Source organism: Bufo bufo, chromosome 4 (genome assembly GCF_905171765.1).
Source record: "Bufo bufo chromosome 4, aBufBuf1.1, whole genome shotgun sequence".
Taxonomy (NCBI): domain Eukaryota; kingdom Metazoa; phylum Chordata; class Amphibia; order Anura; family Bufonidae; genus Bufo; species Bufo bufo.
This window is the reverse complement of record NC_053392.1, coordinates 34660184-34686414: the sequence shown is the minus strand read 5'-3', so window position 1 is coordinate 34686414 and position 26231 is coordinate 34660184. Positions and strand designations below refer to the sequence as shown.

At 42.9% G+C, this 26231-nt stretch overlaps 1 protein-coding gene across 1 annotated transcript in view; it reads left to right on the top strand.

Annotated features, from left to right (window-relative positions):
* Nucleotides 1–7400: 7400 nt before the first annotated feature.
* The window catches only part of OTOF (otoferlin), a 256471-nt gene continuing 237640 nt past the window's right edge, over nucleotides 7401–26231 (top strand). Inside the window, exon 1 of the mRNA XM_040427092.1 lies at nucleotides 7401–7519. Coding sequence (XP_040283026.1) covers nucleotides 7441–7519 — 79 coding nt within the window. The 5' untranslated portion in view covers nucleotides 7401–7440. The remainder of the gene's footprint in view (nucleotides 7520–26231) is intronic.

Sequence of the window (26231 nt, the reverse complement as noted above, 5' to 3'; positions counted from 1 at the left end):
TGCATGTAATGCAATCCAACAACTACAGGACTACAGCCAGTGGTATCACACTGTACATTACTACTGTACATACACCCTGCATGTAATATAATCCAACAACTACAGGATTACAGCCGGTGGTATCACACTGTACATTACTACAGTACATACACCCTGCATGTAATACAATCCAACAACTACAGGACTACATCCGGTGGTATCACACTGTACATTACTACTGTACATACACCCTGCATGTAATACAATCCAACAACTACTGGACTACATCCAGTGATATCACACTGTACATTACTACTGTACATACACCCTGCATGTAATACAATCCAACAACTACTGGGCTACATCTGGTGATATCACACTGTACATCATTACTGTACATACACCCTGCATGTAATACAATCCAACAACTACTGGACTATATCCAGTGATATCACACTGTACATTACTACTGTACATACACCCTGCATGTAATACAATCCAACAACTACTGGAATACAGCCGGTGATATCACACTGTACATTACTACTGTACATACACCCTGCATGTAATACAATCCAACAACTACAGGACTACATCCGGTGGTATCACACTGTACATTACTACTGTACATACACCCTGCATGTAATACAATCCAACAACTACTGGACTACATCCAGTGATATCACACTGTACATTACTACTGTACATACACCCTGCATGTAATACAATCCAACAACTACTGGGCTACATCTGGTGATATCACACTGTACATCATTACTGTACATACACCCTGCATGTAATACAATCCAACAACTACTGGACTATATCCAGTGATATCACACTGTACATTACTACTGTACATACACCCTGCATGTAATGCAATCCAACAACTACTGGACTACATCCGGTGATATCACACTGTACATTACTACTGTACATACACCCTGCATGTAGTATAATCCAACAACTACAGGACTACATCCGGTGATATCACACTGTACATTACTACTGTACATACACCCTGCATGTAGTATAATCCAACAACTACAGGACTACATCCGGTGATATCACACTGTACATTACTACTGTACATACACCCTGCATGTAGTATAATCCAACAAGTACAGGACTACATCTGGTGATATCACACTGTACATCATTACTGTACATACACCCTGCATGTAATACAATCCAACAACTACTGGACTATATCCAGTGATATCACACTGTACATTACTACTGTACATACACCCTGCATGTAATGCAATCCAACAACTACTGGACTACATCCGGTGATATCACACTGTACATTACTACTGTACATACACCCTGCATGTAGTATAATCCAACAACTACAGGACTACATCCGGTGATATCACACTGTACATTACTACTGTACATACACCCTGCATGTAGTATAATCCAACAACTACAGGACTACATCCGGTGATATCACACTGTACATCATTACTGTACATACACCCTGCATGTAGTATAATCCAACAACTACAGGACCACAGCCGGTGATATCACACTGTACATTACTACTGTACATACACCCTGCATGTAATACAATCCAACCACTACTGGACTACATCCGGTGATATCACACTGTACATGAATACTGTACATACACCCTTCATGTAGTATAATCCAACAACTACAGGATTACAGCCAGTGATATCACACTGTACATTACTACTGTACATACACCCTGCATGTAATACAATCCAACAACTACTGGAATACATCCGGTGATATCACACTGTACATTACTACTGTACATACACCCTTCATGTAGTATAATCCAACAACTACAGGATTACAGCCAGTGATATCACACTGTACATTACTACTGTACATACACCCTGCATGTAATACAATCCAACAACTACTGGAATACATCCGGTGATATCACACTGTACATTACTACTGTACATACACCCTGCATGTAACACAATCCAACAACTACTGGACTACATCCGGTGATATCACACTGTACATGAATACTGTACATACACCCTTCATGTAGTATAATCCAACAACTACAGGACTACATCCGGTGATATCACACTGTACATTACTACTGTACATACACCCTGCATGTAATACAATCCAACAACTACTGGAATACATCCGGTGATATCACACTGTACATTACTACTGTACATACACCCTTCATGTAGTATAATCCAACAACTAATGGGCTACAACCGTTGATATCACACTGTACATTACTACTGTACATACACCCTGCATGTAGTATAATCCAACAAGTACAGGACTACATCTGGTGATATCACACTGTACATTACTACTGTACATACACCCTGCATGTAGTATAATCCAACAAGTACAGGACTACATCCGGTGATATCACACTGTACATTACTACTGTACATACTCCCTGCATGTAGTATAAACCAACAACTACTGGACTACAGCTGGTGATATCACACTGTACATTACTACTTTACTACTGTACATAGACCCTGCATGTAACACAATCCAACAACTACAGGACTACATCCGGTGATATCACACTGTACATTACTACAGTACATACACCCTGCATGTAATACAATCCAACAACTACTGGACTACATCCGGTGATATCACACTGTACATTACTACTGTACATACACCCTGCATGTAGTATAATCCAACAAGTACATGACTACATCCGGTGATATCACACTGTACATTACTACTGTACATACACCCTGCATGTAGTATAATCCAACAACTAATGGGCTACAGCTGGTGATATCACACTGTACAGCACTACTGTACATACCCCCTGCATGTAATACAATCCAACAACTACAGGACTACATCGATGGTATTACACTGTACATTACTACTGTACATACACCCTGCATGTAGTATAATCCAACAACTACAGTATTACAGCCGGTGATATCACACTGTACATCACTACTGTACATACACCCTTCATGTAACACAATCCAACAACTACAGGACTACATCCGGTGATATCACACTGTACATTACTACTGTACATACACCCTGCATGTAACACAATCCAACAACTACTGGAATACAGCCGGTGGTATCACACTGTACATTACTACAGTACATACACCCTGCATGTAATACAATCCAACAACTACTGGACTACATCCGGTGATATCACACTGTACATTACTACTGTACATACACCCTGCATGTAGTATAATCCAACAAGTACATGACTACATCCGGTGATATCACACTGTACATTACTACTGTACATACACCCTGCATGTAGTATAATCCAACAACTAATGGGCTACAGCTGGTGATATCACACTGTACAGCACTACTGTACATACCCCCTGCATGTAATACAATCCAACAACTACAGGACTACATCGATGGTATTACACTGTACATTACTACTGTACATACACCCTGCATGTAGTATAATCCAACAACTACAGTATTACAGCCGGTGATATCACACTGTACATCACTACTGTACATACACCCTTCATGTAACACAATCAAACAACTACTGGACTACATCCGGTGGTATCACACTGTACATTACTACTGTACATACACCCTTCATGTAGTATAATCCAACAACTAATGGGCTACAACCGGTGATATCACACTGTACATTACTACTGTACATACACCCTTCATGTAGTATAATCCAACAACTAATGGGCTACATCTGGTGATATCACACTGTTCAGCACTACTGTACATACACCCTTCATGTAACACAATCCAACAACTACAGGACTACATCCGGTGGTATCACACTGTACATTACTACTGTACATACACCCTGCATGTAGTATAATCCAACAACTACAGGACTACATCTGGTGATATCACACTGTACATTACTACTGTACATACACCCTGCATGTAGTATAATCCAACAACTACAGGACTACATCCGGTGGTATCACACTGTACATTACTACTGTACATACACCCTGCATGTAGTATAATCCAACAACTAATGGGCTACAACCGGTGATATCACACTGTACATTACTACTGTACATACACCCTTCATGTAGTATAATCCAACAACTAATGGGCTACATCTGGTGATATCACACTGTACAGCACTACTGTACATACACCCTTCATGTAACACAATCCAACAACTACAGGACTACATCCGGTGGTATCACACTGTACATTACTACTATACATACACCCTGCATGTAACACAATCCAACAACTACTGGAATACAGCCGGTGATATCACACTGTACATTACTACTGTACATACACCCTGCATGTAGTATAATCCAACAACTACAGGACTACATCCGGTGGTATCACACTGTACATTACTACTGTACATACACCCTGCATGTAGTATAATCCAACAACTACAGGACTACATCCGGTGGTATCACACTGTACATTACTACTATACATACACCCTGCATGTAACAACTACAGGACTGCATTAAAAGGTTTGTCCTATCTCGCCATTACCACATCAAGATGGGAGTAAGTGCCGGCCTAGGTGGTCGGACTCATGGAAACAGCCCACTATTTCTATAACTACCACTGTAGTGAGTGGAGCATGTTGAGAGTTGTAGTTTCACAGCTACTGAAGTGTTCTAGATTGCCAACCTATTTTGTAGACAGTACTAACAGTACAAATCTGTCTCCTGTGCTGTATGATTTTCACAATGTATTACTGAAGTCTGGAGACTACACAGTGTATCTCACACAGTATTGTCTAGTAAGATACGAGCGTTTGGATGCAAAGAAAAAAATGTACTCCTTTACTAGCAGCAAGCAGTGATCTTAAAAATGGGGATGAACTTACACAGAAAGTATCATCATTATACAGTGATGAAGCTTTATTTCCATGTGGACCGGCCGAGTCTGGTGATTAAAGGGTTACAGGTTAAGCTTTTGTTTGTTGTCTTTCCCAATTCATAGGAGGGAGTCTCTATCTGGAGGACAGTGTGGGGCTCAGTGTGGCCCCCTTGTGGACATGATTGTAAGTTCTTCACTGTGTCTCAGCTGCACAGGAATGCAGGGCTCTGGTTTCTTGTGCAGTGATGATGAATGGGCGTCTGATTATCTGCTGCATCCATTATAGGCATACACAGATGTAGCAGTGCTGAATGCGGCGTTCATCGTTTATGGAATATCCTATCACCTTGCATATTTGTGGTGGGATTATGAATTTTAGATACTGTTGGAGAATTTCCTGCAGTCCTATGTAACACTGAGACTGATTCACTGATAACAGCTAAAACGTGGATGTACAGATGCAGCAGAGTGGAATTGTTCATCTGTTATGTAAGGAGTTTGACCTGCAGTCCCATGTAACTCCACAAATATCACCTTATGAATCTTCTACATCTGACACGCCCAGCCACGGTAAACTAAACCCGTTATTCAGCTGACACCAACCCTTCCAGCTCTGCTATGCTTGACATACACCGCATCTGACCTCAGGGTCTGTGGACGGTGGGTGACAACCCCTGTAGGCGCTAGGACAGGCATTTAGGAGTGACACAAGATGGCGGCTCAGGGGCAGATACTTCCAGGACCTATTATGTGTTTTAGGGTTGTTACTGCTGGGTTTCCAGGTCACGGATTGTAGGAAGTATTTATAACTGATCTTATTACCTCTGATTTCAGCAGAATTCTCCTTATAAACGTCCCAAATCATCATAGCTACAAGGCTGACCCTTACCATAGGAGGAACTCCGGCCGTATGTTCCCTGATCATTAAAGGGGCACATCCAATGCAGGAAAAACACAACATTTTCTTAAATGCCAATGACACATATACAGGTGTTAGATAAAATGGAGCCCCGGCCAACAAATAGTACCGCCATATAATATCCAGATGCTATACAGTATCCAGATTATACGGCCATATAGTATTCAAATAATACTGCCATAGAGTGGCTAAATAATGCTTCCATATAGTATTCAGATAATACTGCCATACAGTGTCTAAATAATACACCCATATAGTATCCAGATAATACTGCCATACTGTGGCTTGATAATACTTCCATATAGTATTTAGATAATACTGCCATACAGTGTCCAGATAATACTACCATAAAGTAGTATGGTAATACTGCCATTCAATATCCATAAATTACTGCCATATAGTATCCAGATGCTGCTGCTATATAGTATTAAGAGAATACTGTCATGCAGTATACAGATAATACTGCCATATAGTTTCCAGATAATTCTACTATACAGTTCTCAGATATTACTGCTATGTAATATCTGTATAATGCGACATACAGTACCCAGATAATACTGCCATATAGTACTCAAACAATACTGTCATACATTGTTCAGATAATACTGTCATAGAGTATCCAGATACTACTGCCATATAGTATCTAAGTAATACTGTCATACATTGTTCAGATAATACTGCCATATAGTGCCCAGATAATACTGCCATATAGTATCTAAGTAATACTGTCATACATTGTTCAGATAATACTGCCATATAGTGCCCAGATAATACTGCCATATAGTATCTAAGTAATACTGTCATACATTGTTCAGATAATACTGCCATATAGTGCCCAGATAATACTGCCATATAGTATCTAAGTAATACTGTCATACAGTGCTCAGATAATACTACCATGTAGTATCTAGATAATACTGCCATATGGTATCCAGATAATACAACCATATAGTAACCAGATAATACTGCCATGTAGTATCCAAATAATTCTGCCATATAGTATGCAGATAATGATACCATATTGCATCCAGATAGTATCCAGGTAATGCTGTCATATCATATGCAGATACTACTGCCATATAGTACCCAGATAATACTCAAATACAGTATCCAGATAATTGTACCTTGTAGTGTCCAGATAATGCTGCCATATAGTGCCCAAATAAAACTGACATATTTTGGCCAAACAATACCCACCAAATGATTCTCCTACCTAATGCTGACTATACAGCAGAAGTAATATAGTGTATCTATAGTGTTCATGTAATACTCCCTTATAGTTTACACATAATACTGCCATATGTTTCCAAATAAGAACACCCCATACAGCACTACATAGAGTGTGTTATCCTCTGTGGTGGTGGTACTCAGACCTCATTAAAGGGGGGGGTCATCCTGTCATTTAAATGCACAATAAAGGGTTGATCACTAGTGACCCTATTAGCTCCACTCACCCCATAGACCTAACCCTTTGTGGTTACCAGGCCCCCCATCCATTGTTTATTGTGCTGAAAGCAGAGACCATTGTGAATAATTCACAGGTCTCCTATCTGTAAAGGAAGGAAAAGGGGCCAGAGTTAGCGGGAGAGTCTGCGAGGAGGGAGGAGATAGCGCTACATGGACCAGGCCCCCCCCCCCTCCTCAATGCACAGTGTATGAGAGAGAGGCGCACAGCTCTGGAGGCAGCCAGCTGAGGATCAGCTCTTCTTCTGCTGCTGGATGACTGATCCTGCCCAACTATGGCTTTAATAGTTCACCTGAAGACCGTGACGGACCTGCGGGGAAAGGGCGATCGCATTGCCAAAGTGGCATTCCGAGGTAGGCGACCTGCACTCCTGATATCCCAGCGTAATTCATCGGAAGGATGGAGCATGACTGTGTGTGTAGATGTGTGGGAGGGGGGGGGGGAAGGAAAAGTTCTCTGCAGAACTGGAGGAGGGAGAAGGTGATGGGGGAGCCCTCCTTAACCCTGGCCAGATACTGCAGGGTCCCACCTGGACCATAGACGTGTAATGATGTAGGGAGCAACCTGGAGTATAGACATCTAGTGATCTAAGGACCAACCTGAATGATAGGTGTCTAGTGATGTGAGGACCAACCTGGACCATAGATATCTAGTAATGGAAGGACCAACCCGGACTATAGACATCTAGTGATGTGAGGACCAACCTGTACTATAGGTATCTAGTAATGGAAGGACCAACCTGGACTATAGACATCTAGTGATGTGAGGGCCAACCTGTACTATAGGTATCTAGTAATGTAAGGACCAACCTGGACTATAGACAGCTAGTGATGTGAGGAGCAACATGGACCATAGTTATCTAGTGATGCGAGGAGAAACCTGGACTATAGAAATCTAGTGATGTAAGGAGGAACCTGGAGTATAGATGTCTAGTGATGTGAGGAGCAACCTGGACTATAGGTATCTAGTGATATGAGCACCAACCTGGACTATAGAAATCTAGTGATGTAAGGAGGAACCTGGAGTATAGATGTCTAGTAATGTAAGGACCAACCTGGACTATAGACAGCTAGTGATGTGAGGAGCAACATGGACCATAGTTATCTAGTGATGCAAGGAGCAACCTGGACTATAGAAATCTAGTGATGTAAGGAGGAACCTGGAGTATAGACGTCTAGTGATGTGAGGAGCAACCTGGACCATAGTTATCTAGTGATATGAGCACCAACCTGGACTATAGAAATCTAGTGATGTAAGGAGGAACCTGGAGTATAGATGTCTAGTGATGTGAGGAGCAACCTGGACTATAGGTATCTAGTAATGTAAGGACCAACCTGGACTGTAAACAGCTAGTGATGTGAGGACCAGCCTGGACCATAGAAATCTAGTGATGTGAGGACCAACCTGTACTATAGGTATCTCATAACATAAGGACCAACGTGGACTATAGACATCTAGTGATCTAAGGACTAATCTGGAGTATAGGTATCTAGTGATGTAAGGACCAACCTGGAGTATAGGTATCTAGTGATGTACAGTAAGGATCAACCTGGACTCTAGGTATCCAGTGACATAAGGACCAACTAGGACTATAGACATCTAGTCCGGTAACGACTAAACTGGACTATATATACTGTAGGTATCTAGTGATTTAAGGACCAACCAGGACTATAGATATTTGGTGTTGTGAGTAGGAACTTGGACCATAGGTATCTAGTGATGTAAGGACCAACCTGAACAATAGGTATATAATGATGTAGTGAACAACCTAAAATATAAACATCTAGTGATGTAAGGGCCATATCCAGGACGATTGGCATCCAGTGATGTAAGAACCAACCTGGACCATAGACATCAAGTGATCTGAAGACCAACCTGGGTCACGGGCATCTAGTAATGTAAAGACCAACCTTGATCACAGGCATTAAGTGATGTAAGGACTGACCTGGAGTCCTGGACCATACCATCTAGTAATGTGAGGACCATATCCTGGACCATAGATGCCTAGTAATGTAAGGACCAACCTGGACAATAGATATCTAGTAAGTAACCTGGACCTCAGGCGTGTAGTGATGTAGGGACTGCTCGGAGTGCAGCAGGGACCGCTGTATTGTAGTGTGCTCCTGCGCACTTATATAATATTACTGTAAAACATCGGCAAACCTTGTCAGGCAGGATCGGCACCGTCTTGGCCTCCTGCCCACGGGGTCACTCTGCTGCACAGCTCCCGGGGACACCTCAACTAATGCCTGCAGTATGCAGTATAGTGATGGTGTAGCAGAGTATGCAGTATAGTGATGGTGTAGCAGAGCCGAGTCTATTGGATGTAGCAGAGTGGAATGTATTAAAATGAAATGTCTTGTATCAGACCGGATTGTGTCCTGTACTGTACAGCAGGTTACCATCTGTGTGATATATAGCAGGGTGTCATGTGTAGCAGAGCTGACTGTGTCATATATAGCAGGGTGTTATATGTAGCAGAGCTGACTATGTCATATATAGCAGGGTGTTATATGTAGCAGAGCTGACTGTGTCATATATAGAAGGGAGTCATATGTAGCAGAACTGAATAAGTCAAATATAGCAGGGTGTTATATGTAGCAGAGCTGACTATGTCATATATAGCAGGGTGTTATATGTAGCATAGCTGACTGTGAAATATATAGCAGAGAGTCATGTGTAGCAGAGCTAAATGTGTCATATATAGCAGGGTGTCATATGTAGCAGAGCTGAATGTGTTATCTATAGAAGGATGTCATGTAGCAGAGCTGAATGTGTCATATACAGCATGTTTTCATCTGTAGCTCGGTTGAATAGGCCAGGTTTAGTAAGGCCGAGTCTACGGACTCATAGATTCTTCTGGACTTACCAGAGGGCAAGGGATGTTCCTCAGAACAGATGGGTGGTGATGTGGGGTGGACCCGTGGTGCTATGAATGTACGTACATGTCTACAGTAGATATTTTTTATACAGCCATCAGAGTCCTAGCCTGCAGAGCTGACACTCTAATATAAGGATGAGATGTAGAGGTTGACAAAGGTGTGTGTGTGGGGGGGGGGGGGGTTAGGCTGAGGCAGAACTTGAGGTCAATGGGACCCAACGCAGAATCTATAAGAGGTCCCCCTTTTACCGTGTGCTAGTTGTAATACTGGCGTCTTCCTGTGTGATTGAGGGGCTCCCTCTCTACAGTGCGGTGTATCGGGGCGGTGGCGTTCAGCACAGACAGCAGCATTGGGAATGTGATAACCATCAAGGGCCCTGGAAAAACGTTACTTACTTTATTTGCCTTGCACTGAGCTAGAGCACGTCTGTTCCTCCAGTCACACCCAAAGCTGCGTCCACAGTTCTGCAGGAAATATTGAACCCTTTCTAGTCATATGTTGCTGTTGTTACGATTTATAAACCTCACTAAAATCTTATATAATTTGTTGCGTTAATTTTCTGGATTAGCTAGACAGAAATCCTGGTGTGATGTCAGCACGGCGATGTGTCCTCTCAGCCAATCAGCTGCCTCCTCCCTCACACAGAGGCAGAGAGGCTGCAGCAGCATCCCCCTCCGTCCCTCTGGTCGGCTGGGAAAGGGGAACTCCAGGCTGTTGGATGTTTCCCATATAGACACTGTATGATGAAACGTTCCTTATAAACTGTGTGTTTCAATGTCTCATCATTTACAAGATCTCTGCTTACTGACAGTGAATGGGTGAGAACCATACATCCATATACTGTACACATAAATAGTGCCCCCATATTCTATACATATAATGTACACACAAGTAATACGTCCATATGTTGTGCTCATTAATAGCACCTCCATATATTATACATATAAATAATGTACACACAAGTAATACCCTCATATACTGTACACATAAATAGTGCCTCCATATACTATACATATAATGTACACACAAGTAATACCCTCATATGCTGTACACAAAAATAGTGCCCCCATATACTATACATATAATGTACACACAAGTAATACCCTCATATACTGTACACATAAATAGTGCCCCCATATACTATACATATAATGTACACACAAGTAATACCCTCATATACTGTACACATAAATAGTGCCCCCATATACTATACATATAATGTACACACAAGTAATACCCTCATATACTCTACACATAAATAGTGCCTCCATATACTATACATATAATGTACACACAAGTAATACCCTCATATACCCTACACATAAATAGTGCCTCCGCGGCGGGCGGTGATCGGAACTAGGTGCCCTTCTGGGTGCCCCCTTCCTCCCCATCACCTGCTGCTCTGTTGTGGCAGCGAGTGATGGTTACCATGGCAACCGGAGCCTTCACAGTCTTCTGGCTGTCCATGGTGCTGATCAGACTTCTGCTAAAGGCAGAAGTCTGATCAGGCTAAGTAAAGTGAAAATACAGTACAGTACACTATATAGTGTACTGAACTGTATTATACAGACTTCCGACCCACTGGATCTTCCAGAACCAAGTGGGTCTGGGTAAAAAAAAAAGTAAAAAAAAAAACATTTATCACTGAATAAAAATTAAAAAAATTAGATTCCCTACACATGTTTGATATCACCGCGTCTGTAACGATCTGATCTATAAAATGGTCATGTTACTTTCCCCACACAATTTCAAAAACTATGATGAAATTGAAATTTTGCCCACCTTACTTCCCCAAAAAGGTAATAAAAGTGATCAAAAAAGTTGTATGTACGCCAAAATAGTACCAATCAAACCGTCACCTCATTCCGCAAAAAAGGAGTTCTACATGAGACAATGGCCCAAAAAATACAAAAACTATGGCTCTCAGACTAAAACATAATTTTTTTGTTTCAAAAATGCTTTTTTATGTTAAAGGATTTATGGCCCTTATTCTGTAGTTTACAGAAATGCCCCATATGTGGTCGTAAACTGCTGTATGGCCACACGGCAGGGCGCAGAAGCAAAGGAATGCCATACGGTTTTTGGAAGGCAGTTTTTGCTGGACTGGTTTTTTGACACCATGTCCCATTTGAAGCCCCTCTGATGCACCCCTAGAGTAGAAACTCCAAAAAGTTACCCCATTTAAGAAACTACACCCCTCAAGGTATTCAAAACTGATTTTAAAAACTTTGTCAACCCTTTAAGTCTAAATTAACAAGAGTTAATGGCAAATGGAGATTAATTTTCAGAATTTCTATTTTTTGTTACTTTGCCTCACAAAAAGTGTAATATAGAGCAACCAAAAATCATATGTACCCTAAAATAGTACCAACAAAACTGCCACCTTATCCCGTAGTTTCTAAAATGGGGTCACTTTTTTGGAGTTTCTACTCTAGGGGTGCATCAGGGGGCTTCAAATGGGACATGGTGTCTAAAAACCAATCCAGCAAAATCTGCCTTCCAGAAACCATATGGTGTTCCTTTCCTTCTGCACCCTGCCGTGTGCCCGTACAGCAGTTGACGGCCACATATGGGGTGTTTCTGTAAACAACAGAATCAGGGCCATAAATATTGAGTTTTGTTTGGCTGTTAACCCTTGCTTTGCAACTGTAAAAAAAAAATATTCAGATGGAAAATCTGCCAAAAAAGTGAAATTCTGAAATTTCATCTCTATGTTCCATTAATTCTTGTGGAACATTTAAAGGTTTAACAAAGTTTGTAAAATCAGTTTTGAAAAACTTGAGGGGTGTAGTTTCTAAAATGGGGTCACTTTTTTGGAGTTTCTACTCTAGGGGTGCATCAGGGGGGCTTCAAATGGGACATGGTGTAAAAAAAAACAGTCCAGCAAAATCTACCCTACAGAAACCGTATGGCATTCCTTTCCTTCTGCGCCCTGCCGTGTGCCCGTACAGCTGTTTACGATAACATATGGGGTGTTTCTGTAAACTACAGAATCAGGGCCATAGATATTGAGTTTTAATTGGCTATTAACCCTTGCTTTGTAACTGGAAAAAATGGATTCAAATGGAAAATCTGCCAAAAAAGTGAAATTTTGAAATGTTCTCTCTATTTTCCATTAATTCTTGTGGAACACCTAAAGGGTTAACAAAGTTTGTATTGATTACCTTGAGGGGTGTAGTTTGTAAAATGGGGTCATTTTTGGGTGGTTTCTATTATGTAAGTCTCACAAAGTGACTTCCGACCTGAACTGGTCCTGAAATGTGGGTTTTAGAAATTTTCGGAAAAATTTCAAGATTTGCTTCTAAACTTCTAAGCCTTATAACGTCCCCAAAAAATAAAATGGCATTCCCAAAATGATCCAAGCATGAAGTAGACATATGGGGAATGTAAAATAATAACTATTTTTGTAGGTATTACTGTATATTATAGAAGTAGAGAAATTGAAACTTGGAAATTTGCACATTTTTCCCAATTTTTGGTAAATTTGGTATTTTTTTTAAAATAAAAATGAATTTTTTTTTACTCCATTTTACCAGTGTCATGAAGTACAACATGTGACGAAAAAACTGTCTCAGAATGGCCTGGATAAGTAAAAGCGTTTTAGAGTTATTCACACATAAAGTGAAATTGGTCAGATTTGCAAAAAATTGCCTGGTCCTTAAAAGGGGTTGTTCGAGTTATTTTTTTGTTCTTTCTATGTTCCTAACTAGGCAAATAAAACAACTTTACAATTAATTCACTTTATCTGCAGTGCCTGGTTTATCAGATTTGACTGAGGGTCACATGACCTGTGATGTCAGCTTCTCTCCCTGCTCTGATAAAGTTTGTTTACAAGCCTGTAAACAGATGTCACTATGCTGGCCACGCCCCCTTCACTGCCGGGCTGTCTGCTCTCTCCTGGGATTCTTAACCCCTTCAGCTGCACAGACTGGGTAGCTGCAGGCAGTGACAATTCTGAGCACAGGAGCTGACAGACTAGAGAGAGCATTGCACAAGAAGGTAGGGGGAAGATCCTATGTGTATTAGCAGTGTCATTATACAGGTGGGACTTGTAGTTCTACACTTACAAGTTGCTGTTGATTCTCCCAGCACTCAGGGCAGCTCTTGTATCCACTCCCTTAGCAGTGTCATTATACAGCTGGGACTTGTAGTCCTACACATACAACATGCTGCTGAGTCTCCCAGCAGGCAGACATGTCACTCAGGGCAGCACTTGTATTCACTCCCTTAGCAGTGTCATTATACAGCTTGGACTTGTAGTCCTACACATACAACATGCTGCAGAGTCTCCCAGCAGGCAGACATGTCACTCAGGGCAGCTCTTGTATCCGCTTCCTTAGTAGTGTCATTATACAGCTGGGACTTGTAGTCCTACACATACAACATGCTGCTGATTCTCCCAGCAGGCAGACATGTCACTCAGGGCAGCTCTTGTATCCGCTCCCTTAGCAGTGTCATTATACAGCTGGGACTTGTAGTCCTACACATACAACATGCTGCAGAGTCTCCCAGCAGGCGGACATGTCACTCAGGGCAGCTCTTGTATCCACTCCCTGAGCAGAGCAGGGGGAGGGGCAGAGATTGTTTTTATTGCATGTAAACAAAGGGCCAGAAAAGAACCAGGGAAATGAGGAAATATATATATTTTTTGTTGCATAAAACTTGCTTAGCTTAGTTATATATTGCTGCCCATCAGATTTTCAGTGCTATATTTTTTTTTACCATAACTCGGACAACCCCTTTAAGGTGAAATATGGCCATGTCCTTAAGGGGTTAAAAATCATACAATGTGCTTTCCTGAATTTTTTTTTTTTATTATTCTTTGTCTGAGTGGGAATGCACCTACAATGTGAATTTCAGACCCCTCCATGATTTTGATTTCTAAGTGGGAGAACTTGCAAAATCTCAGCGTGTTCAAATACTTCTGTTCCTCACTGTATCTCAAGCATGAACATTATATCCCACAGAGGTCTGAGCATTCTGCAGCCAATATAACGTGCATGGATGAAGCTGCTCGGCAGCTGATGATGTTGTAGGCTGGCAGCATGCCATCCAGATTATCCGGCTGAACGCACAGATAATGTACAGTAGCATTAGCTGAGAATAACGGAAGATCATTTGGGGATTGAAATGTCTGCCGAGGATTCAACGGATATCAAAGAACATCAGCCGGTCCCGTTGTCTCTGTTCCCACACATTGCTCCTCCACAAAGAGCTCAGATATTTGCCCAGTCTTCTTGCCACACTTCAATATCCTTTCATAGGAGAAATATTTCACCAAGAGGTTAACATTTTTTGTCTTTTCTTGAGAACATGGAGCCACCTTCATCATAACTCACCTAACATGGAAGTTGCTCTAGGTGGAATAAGCTTCCAAAAAAATTTGACCAAAATCTTTATCCATCCTTACAAGCTCAGGTTATGAGCTTTTGTCCGGCATCCACCCAATCATCTTGCTGTATCCCATCTTGGTCTGGTTCTTCTGCCTTGACTTTGTCTTGGTGAGTTTTGGCTTTTGTTGAGCAGCTTCTTCATCTTGTCCATTGGGCTCAGCTCGGCTCTTTTCAGTGCAGAAGTTAGCTAACCACTGGATTTCTACTTGGGAATGCACCATATTCCCATGACTGAGCAAAATCTCTATATGACAACAAGACTAGATGTAACTTGAAGATCCTGGGCCCCAATGCAATTTCTGTAAAAGGGTGCCCACCTACCATGTGTGTTGTCTTCTTATATGGCAGAGAAATGATCAGGCCTTAGGTCCCAAGTGTTATTGCTTCTTCTGCACCCACTATGGCTAAGCCCCTTCTAGAAACCTATAAATATCATGGGTCGTGAAAGTGTCACCTCCTCTGTGGTGGGCCCAAATAAAGCTTTTGCCCTGGAATCCAGAAATGTCAAACTACATCTCTATTCTAGTGGCCAGGGATGGGAAGAGTTTAGACTTGAACCTTGAAGCCTACAGTCTCACTACAAGGGTCTGGCCCCATGACTCTTGGCTTCGTCCTTAGGATCCACATTATGGACTGAGCTTCAGATTCATACATGAAAAAGTCCAACATCTTGAAGATCCCAGTTGGTGGATTTTGTTGGTTATTGACCATGGGATGCTCTTAGGCTAGCCAGCTGCGGACAAGCTCATTCCAATGTAGATGAGACACTTGTATCTATGGAGCCATCTCACCAACGTCTTTGGTCTTCAAAGGGTGCTGTTTAGTTTGTGACCAGTTCTCCTAACAGTTGGTTGTCCATGTGGACACCAACATATGTCCAGTATGCTCACTATACTATGGTGGCCTCTCAGACCTGTCCTTGATCTGTTTCACATGAAGTCCCATATTTCAATTTCATGAACCTGACCTTTAATTAAAATGGTTGTCCAGGATTCAAAAAATAATGGCTGCTTTCTTCCAAAAACAGGTTGTGTATGGTACTGCAGTTCAGCCCGTTCACCTCTGTGAAGCTCACCCACAATACCAGGCAGGACCCAGGTGTGACGCTGTTTCTAGAAGAATCAGTCATTATAATATTCCAGCGACCCCTGAATGCCATGAACTGATTGCCTAGGACAAGGGCAATGACTGGAGGTCCCCAGCTGGGTACGAGCTGCCAGGTCTGCCCCACATTCTCCATCGTTACATCTTCCTGCGTCCAGTTCATTCACTTTAAGTACTTGATGGTTTCGGCAATATAATCCTTGTTTCTCTCTGAGTGTAATCAATAAATGGAGGTGATGGAGAGGCCGGCGCTTAGGGAGCAATTTACTCAATCACAATCGACAGGAGGGTGATGGATGAGCGGAGGACACAATGTAGCGCAATAATGACATGTCAGCCCTGCTTCATCTCTATAAATCCTATGGTATCTGGGCTGCGCAATGCCTGGAGTCTGAGCATGGTATAGTCCAGCTCTGCAACACGCACCGCCGGGTGTAAAAAATGCAGAAAGTGGTCTATATAACCGCGAACTGGACAGCCATAACCTCTGGCTCTCAGCTGCTTTATCAGAGATGCCATCTAAGCTGTCCCTATGTTGGCACTATGATAGCTTTATGTGCCTATAAGGATGGGTAGTTTCATATGGACACTAGGGCATTATTATAGCCACATTATGATTGGTACTTTTTTATTGGCACTTTGGTACTGTTATTTAGACACTATGGTATTATTATGGCAGCACTATAACTTGTACTTTTGTATTGGCACTGTGATGGGTACTGTTATGTAGACACTATAGTATTATTATGGCCACATTATGACTGGTACTTTTTTATTGGCACTTTGGTACTGTTATGTAAACGCTGATTGGTAGTTTTGTAGTGGCACTATGATGGGTACTGTTATGTAGACACTGACTGGTACTTTTGTATTTGCACTGTGATAGGTACTGTTGTGTATACACTATGGTATTACTATGGCCACATTATGACTGGTATTGTTGTATTGGCACTTTGACTGGTACTATTATATAAATGTTGACTGGTATTTTTATAGTAGAACTATGATGGGTACTGTTGTGTAAACACTGACTGGTACTTTTGTTACTTTTTTAGTGGCACTGTGATGGGTACTGTTATGTAGACACTGACTGGTATTTTTGTATTTGCACAGCGGTGGGTACTGTTATTTAGACACTATGGTACTATAGCCACTATATGGATATTATGACACTATAACAGTCACTATAGGCTGGTAGGTATGGCTATGGCTGGTAGGTATGTAGACGCTATAACAGGTGGTGTTATATGGTCACTGTGAACAGTACTGTTGTGGGCACTATGGTGGTTAACTGGGCATTATATTAATACCATGACTGGTACAGTACATTTGTAGACACTATGACAGGTACTATTCTATGGATTCTATGGCAGTTGAGCACTGTATGAATACTATGAGTGGTAGCTATATCGGCAGTATGACTGATACTATTATATAGATACTATGGGGGGTCATTTATTAAGACTAGCGTTTAAGACACCGGTCTTAATAACCCCAATATCTGGCGGTGGATCCGCCGGCCTCTTCATAACTTTGGCGGATCCTGCGCCAGTTCTAAATGTAAGACCGCTTCTGAGCTGTGTAACATTTAGACCATTTTCTACACCTAAAACAGGTATAGAAAATGTTAAATGAGACGGGCCTGCCGACCCTTCCCTGCCTATGCTATGCCTACTGGCACTGCGGGCAGATCTCTTGTATACAGTCCAGTCCTCCTGGCACTGCGGGCAGATCTCTTATATACAGTCCAGTCCTCTTGGCACTGCGGGCAGATCTCTTGTATACAGTCCAGTCCTACTGGCACTGCGGGCAGATCTCTTGTATACAGTCCAGTCCTCCTGGCACTGCGGGCAGATCTCTTATATACAGTCCAGTCCTCCTGGCACTGCGGGCAGATCTCTTATATACAGTCCAGTCCTCCTGGCACTGCGGGCAGATCTCTTGTATACAGTCCAGTCCTCCTGGCACTGCGGGCAGATCTCTTGTATACAGTCCAGTCCTCCTGGCACTGCGGGCAGATCTCTTATATACAGTCCAGTCCTCCTGGCACTGCGGGCAGATCTCTTGTATACAGTCCAGTCCTCCTGGCACTGCGGGCAGATCTCTTGTATACAGTCCAGTCCTCCTGGCACTGCGGGCAGATCTCTTATATACAGTCCAGTCCTCCTGGCACTGCGGGCAGATCTCTTGTATACAGTCCAGTCCTCCTGGCACTGCGGGAAGGTCTCTTGTATACAGTCCAGTCCTCCTGGCACTGCGGGCAGATCTCTTGTATACAGTCCAGTCCTCCTGGCACTGCGGGCAGATCTCTTGTATACAGTCCAGTCCTCCTGGCACTGCGGGCAGATCTCTTGTATACAGTCCAGTCCTCCTGGCACTGCGGGCAGATCTCTTATATACAGTCCAGTCCTCCTGGCACTGCGGGCAGATCTCTTGTATACAGTCCAGTCCTCCTGGCACTGCGGGCAGATCTCTTGTATACAGTCCAGTCCTCCTGGCACTGCGGGCAGATCTCTTATATACAGTCCAGTCCTCCTGGCACTGCGGGCAGATCTCTTGTATACAGTCCAGTCCTCCTGGCACTGCGGGAAGGTCTCTTGTATACAGTCCAGTCCTCCTGGCACTGCGGGCAGATCTCTTGTATACAGTCCAGTCCTCCTGGCACTGCGGGCAGATCTCTTGTATACAGTCCAGTCCTCCTGGCACTGCGGGCAGATCTCTTGTATACAGTCCAGTCCTCCTGGCACTGCGGGCAGATCTCTTGTATACAGTCCAGTCCTCCTGGCACTGCGGGCAGATCTCTTGTATACAGTCCAGTCCTCCTGGCACTGCGGACAGGTCTTTTATAGACAGTCCAGTCCTCCTGGCACTGCGGACAGGTCTTTTATAGACAGTCCAGTCCTCCTGGCACTGCGGGCAGATCTCTTATATACAGTCCAGTCCTCCTGGCACTGCGGGCAGATCTCTTATATACAGTCCAGTCCTCCTGGCACTGCGGGCAGATCTCTTGTATACAGTCCAGTCCTCCTGGCACTGCGGGCAGATCTCTTGTATACAGTCCAGTCCTCCTGGCACTGCGGGCAGATATCTTATATACAGTCCAGTCCTCCTGGCACTGCGGGCAGATTTCTTATATACAGTACAATCCTCCTGGCACGGCGGGCAGATCTCTTGTATACAGTCCAGTCCTCCTGGCACTGCGGGCAGATCTCTTGTATACAGTCCAGTCCTCCTGGCACTGCGGACAGGTCTTTTATAGACAGTCCAGTCCTCCTGGCACTGCGGACAGGTCTTTTATAGACAGTCCAGTCCTCCTGGCACTGCGGGCAGATCTCTTGTATACAGTCCAGTCCTCCTGGCACTGCGGGCAGATCTCTTATATACAGTCCAGTCCTCCTGGCACTGCGGGCAGATCTCTTATATACAGTCCAGTCCTCCTGGCACTGCGGGCAGATCTCTTGTATACAGTCCAGTCCTCCTGGCACTGCGGACAGATCTCTTGTATACAGTCCAGTCCTCCTGGCACTGCGGGCAGATATCTTATATACAGTCCAGTCCTCCTGGCACTGCGGGCAGATCTCTTATATACAGTCCAGTCCTCCTGGCACTGCGGGCAGGTCTCTTGTATACAGTCCAGTCCTCCTGGCACTGCGGGCAGATCTCTTGTATACAGTCCAGTCCTCCTGGCACTGCGGACAGATCTCTTGTATACAGTCCAGTCCTCCTGGCACTGCGGGCAGATCTCTTGTATACAGTCCAGTCCTCTTGGCACTGCGGGCAGATCTCTTATATACAGTCCAGTCCTCTTGGCACTGCAGGCAGGTCTCTTGTATACAGGTATTATGGTAATTTTGAAGTTCTCCATGTACTTTATTCCGGTCACATGTATTACGGCCGCTCATGCATTATACATATATTACCGCCACTTGCACAGCACAGAAGTGCTGATACGATGCTTTTTTGTTAATGGATTCACCCTGCTTCCATTACCGCCTTGTACAGACATGTGGAGGTTCCTTAAGGGAAGGTTAATAAAAGGATTTCCTCGGGGATCGCCGTGTAGACAATTAGCGCTCGCTGCGGAGACTCTCATGTCTGAGCGGCACCTTGATACTGAGCCCTGATTCATTATTCATGAGTCATGTGGAGGAGGCGGAGGGTTAAATAATGGCACAACGGTAAATAAACCGCCATGGACAGCCATGTTTTATTAACAGCCATGTTATTACAAGGAAAGACAGGGCTGCGTACAGTGTACGGGGGTCATAGGTCACCGCAAAGGATGGACCTGGAAGAACCAAGAATTCAGCTGGTTCATTATTTTATGTTATTTCGTTACATTACTTTATCTTCTATTGTTATGTTGTTATATATTCTACTATATTATACTGTATTATTGGCTTCCAGATGTTTATGTTACGCTCTGGACCATTATTCTGTACTGTATTACGTTTCCTGCGTTGTTATGATATATTATGTTATATGATCTTACATTTTATTACTTTATGTCGGGATTGTGGCATTTTGGCATAAAGCGATGCCTCTTAGGCCACGCCCTCTCCAGCTAAGCCACACCCTCTTGTCCAGCTAACCCACGCCCTCTTGTCCAGCTAGCTGCAGCGGTTTGTCCCAAGACAAGATGCTCCAAGTTTGTGCACTCACATTAGTAAATCTGGGCCAGTGTTCTCACTCCATAGTGTAAAGGGGTGTGTAGACTTTTACAACCCATTTTTTTTTTTTTGCTGCAATAGGTTCAACATTAATAACAAAGAAACATTGCACATAAACTTCCATAGAAAAGTCTCCTCCCGCTCTGTATATACAGCTCGTGTGCCGAGCTACAGCAGGTCTGACGGACAGATATTAGATAGACAGATAGATAGATGATAGATAGATAGATATGACATATTACGGTACTTTCACATTTGCGGCAGAGTGATCAGGCACTCGGCATGCAAACGGACAGCATTTGTAGACGGATCCGGATGCAGAACCGTCTCACAAATTCATTGCAAGAACGGATCCATCTGTCCGTTTGTCATACGGACAAACGGATCAGTTTCTATTTTATTTATTTTTTTACGTTTTTAAAGGATGGATCCGGCATTGCGGTATTTTGAATGCCGGATCCGGCACTAATACTATGGGAAAAAAAAGCCGGATCCACTGTTCAGACAAGTGTTCAGTTTTTTTTGGGCCGGAGAGAAAACTGTAGCATGCTGCGGTATTTTCTCCGTCCCAAAACGTCAAAAAGACTGAACTGAAGACATCCTGATGCATCCTGAACGGATTGCTCTCCATTCAGAATGCCTGGGGATAATCCTGATCAGTTATTTTCCGGGATAGAGCCCCTAGGAAGGAACTCAGTGCCTGAAAAGAAAAACGCTAGTAGCCTTAGGCCTCATGCAGACGACCGTTGTTGTGTTCTGTTCCGCAAAATGGGGTTCCGTTGTTCCGTGATCCGTTTTTGTTTCCGTGTGTCTTCCTTGCCATGCAAATGATAGGGAAAAAACGAACGCGCGGACAATCTTGTGTGCCTCCGCGTTTTTTCACGGTCCCATTGACTTGAATGGGTCCGCAAACCGTTTTCCGTGAAAAAAATAGGACAGGTTATATTTTTTGGACGGACTGAAGCCACGGATCACGGACGCGGATAGCAAACGGTGCATTAGCCGAGTTTTCAACTGACCCATTGAAAGTCAATGGGTCCGCAGAAAATCACGAAAAACGGAACAACAGACACGGAATAAAACAACGGTCTTGTGCATGAGGCCTCAGGGAGATGATAGATAGATAGATAGATAGATAGATAGATAGATAGATAGATAGATAGATAGATAATAGATAGATATGAGAGAGAGATACATTAGATAGATAGATAATAGATAGATAATAGATAGATAGATAATAGATAGATAATAGATAGATAGATAGATAGATAGATAGATAATAGATAGATAGATAGATAGATAGATAGAACATATTAGATAGATATATAGATAGATATGACATTTTAAATAGATAGATACAGAATGTTAGAATTTTTTTCAAATTTATTAAAAAGGAAAAATTAAAATTCAGCATGTAACTAAGTATTCAGCCCCTTTACTATGACACTTGACATTTAGCTCTGGGGCCTCCCATTTTTCTGGATCATCTATGAGATGTTCTATACCTTGATTGGAGTCACCTGTGGTAAATTCAGCTGATTAGACACGATTTGGAAAGACACGGCCCTGTCTGTATAAGATCTCACAGCTAACAATGTATATCAGAGTAAAAACCAAGCTATGAGGAGGAGAGAACTGCCTGTAGAGCTCAGAGACAGGATTGTGTGGAGGGACTGATATGAAGAACAAGACAAAAAGATTTGGCTGCACTGAAAGTTCCCACAAGCACACTGGCCTCCATAATTCTTATATGAAAGATGTTGGGAACAACATTGGGAACAACTAGAGCTGGCCGCCCCACCAATCTAAGGCTACTTTCTCATTAGCGTTAGCAGGGTCCGGATCCGTACTAACACCAGCCCATGTGTGCCGCCAGAAGCCCACTCTGGTCCCATTCACTATAATGGGGACGGGCCGGAGGTCCGCCCGCAGCATGGCAAACATCCCGAGAGGCGGCTGGACAAAAACTGTGCAGCATGCCACCAATCTGGTCTGATGAAACAAAGATTTAACTTTTCAGTCTCCTTTCTAAGCATCATGTCTGGAGGAGACCAGGCCCCGCTCATCACCTGCCCTATACCATTCCTACAGTGAAGCATGGTGGTGGCAGCATCCTGCTGGGGGGGACAGGGAAACAGGACAGGATTGAGGGAAAGCTGAATGGAGCAAAGTACAGAGATATTCTTAATGAGAACCTAATCCAGAGCTCTGGACCTCAGACTGGGCTATAGGTTCACCTTCAAAGAAGACAATGACCCCAAGTACACAGCCAAGACAACATAGGAGCGGCTTAGGGACAACTCTGTGAATGTCCTTCAGTGGCCCAGAGTCCTGACTCAAACATCTCTGGAGAGACCTGAAAATGGCTGTCCACCGACAGTCCCCATCCAACCCCAGAGCTTTATAGGATTTGCAGAGAAGAACGGCAGAAAATCCCCAAATCCAGGTGTAAAACCTTCCAAGAAGGTTGGAATCGGTGCCTAAGGAGCTTCAACTAAGGGTGTGAAGACGTATGTCCTGAGTAAAGGGTGTGAAGACGTATGTCCTGAGTAAAGGGTGTGAAGACGTACAGTACAGACCAAAAGTTTGGACACACCTTCTCATTCAAAGAGTTTTCTTTATTTTCATGACTATGAAGGCATCAAAACTATGAATTAACACATGTGGAATTATATACATAACAAACAAGTGTGAAACAACTGAAAATATGTCATATTCTAGGTTCTTCAAAGTAGCCACCTTTTGCTTTGATTACTGCTTTGCACACTCTTGGCATTCTCTTGATGAGCTTCAAGAGGTAGTCCCCTGAAATGGTCTTCCAACAGTCTTGAAGGAGTTCCCAGAGATGCTTAGCACTTGTTGGCCCTTTTGCCTTCACTCTGCGGTCCAGCTCACCCCAAACCATCTCGATTGGGTTCAGGTCCGGTGACTGTGGAGGCCAGGTCATCTGGCGCAGCACCCCATCACTCTCCTTCATGGTTAAATAGTCCGTACTTTCCCAATTTTCCCAATTTTTCGGCTGACTGACTGACCTTCATTTCTTAAAGTAATGATGGCCACTCGTTTTTCTTTACTTAGCTGCTTTTTTCTTGCCATAATACAAATTCTAACAGTCTATTCAGTAGGACTGTCAGCTGTGTATCCACCTGACTTCTCCTCAACGCCACTGATGGTCCCAACCCCATTTATAAGGCAAGAAATCCCACTTATTAAACCTGACAGGGCACACCTGTGAAGTGAAAACCATTTCAGGGGACTACCTCTTGAAGCTCATCAAGAGAATGCCAAGAGTGTGACAAGCAGTAATCAAAGCAAAAGGTGGCTACTTTGAAGAACCTAGAATATGACATATTTTCAGTTGTTTCACACTTGTTTGTTATGTATATAATTCCACATGTGTTAATTCATAGTTTTGATGCCTTCAGTGTGAATCTACAATTTTCATAGTCATGAAAATAAAGAAAACTCTTTGAATGAGAAGGTGTGTCCAAACTTTTGGTCTGTACTGTATGTCCTGAGTAAAGGGTGTGAAGACGTATGTCAATACGAGATTTAAGTTTTTCCTTTTCAATACATTACTAAAGGTTTCTAACATTCTGTTCTCTCCTTCTCATTATGGGGGAAACTGATAGCACAAGGATCTCCATAACAAAATGTAAGGAAAGGGAAAGGGTCTGAAGTCTTTCCAAATTCATTGTAGATATGAGAGAGAGATACAAACAGTGGGATGCGAAAGTTTGGGCAGCCTTGTTAATTGTCATGATTTTCCTGTATAAATCGTTGGTTGTTACGATAAAAAATGTCAGTTAAATATATCATATAGGAGACACACACAGTGATATTTGAGAAGTGAAATGAAGTTTATTGGATTTACAGAAAGTGGGCTATAATTGTTTAAACTAAATTAGGCAGGTGCATAAATTTGGGCACTGTTGTCATTTTATTGATTCCAAAACCTTTAGAACTAATTATTGGAACTCAAATTGGCTTGGTAAGCTCAGTGACCCCTGACCTACATACACAGGTGAATCCAATTATGAGAACGAGTATTTAAGGGGGTCAATTGTAAGTTTCCCTCCTCTTTTAATTTTCTCTGAAGAGTAACAACATGGGGGTCTCAAAACAACTCTGAAATGACCTGAAGACACAGATTGTTCACCATCATGGTTTAGGGGAAGGATACAGAAAGCTGTCTCAGAGATTTCAGCTTCTGTTTCCACAGTTAGGAACATATTGAGGAGATGGAAGACCACGGGCTCAGTTCAAGTTAAGGCTCGAAGTGGCAGACCAAGAAAAATCTCGGATAGACAGAAGCGACGAATGGTGCGAACAGTCAGAGTCAACCCACAGACCAGCACCAAAGACCTACAACATCATCTTGCTGCAGATGGAGTCACTGTGCATCGTTCAACCATTCGGCGCACTTTACACAAGGAGATGCTGTATGCGAGAGTGATGCAGAGGAAGCCTTTTCTCCGCTTGAGGTGGGCTAAAGCAGATTTGGACAAGCCAGCTTCATTTTGGAATAAGGTGCTGTGGACTGATGAAACTAAAATTGAGTTATTTGGCGATAACAAGGGGCGTTATGCATGGAGGAAAAAGAGCACAGCATTCCAAGAAAAACACCTGCTACCTACAGTAAAATATGGTGGTGGTTCCGTCATGCTGTGGGGCTGTGTGGCCAGTGCAGGGACTGGGAATCTTGTCAAAGTTGATGGTCGCATGGATTCCACTCAGTATCAGCAGATTCTGAAGACCAATGTCCAGGAATCAGTGACAAAGCTGAAGCTGCGCCGGGGCTGGATCTTTCAACAAGACAACGACCCTAAACACTGCTCAAAATCCACTAAGGCATTTATGCAACGTTCAGGAATGGCCATCTCAGTCCCCAGACCTGAATATAATTGAAAATCTGTGGTGTGACCTAAAGAGAGCTGTCCATGCTCGGAAGCTATCAAACCTGAATGAACTAAAGATGTTTTGTAAAGAGGAAAGGTCCAAAATACCTTCAACCAG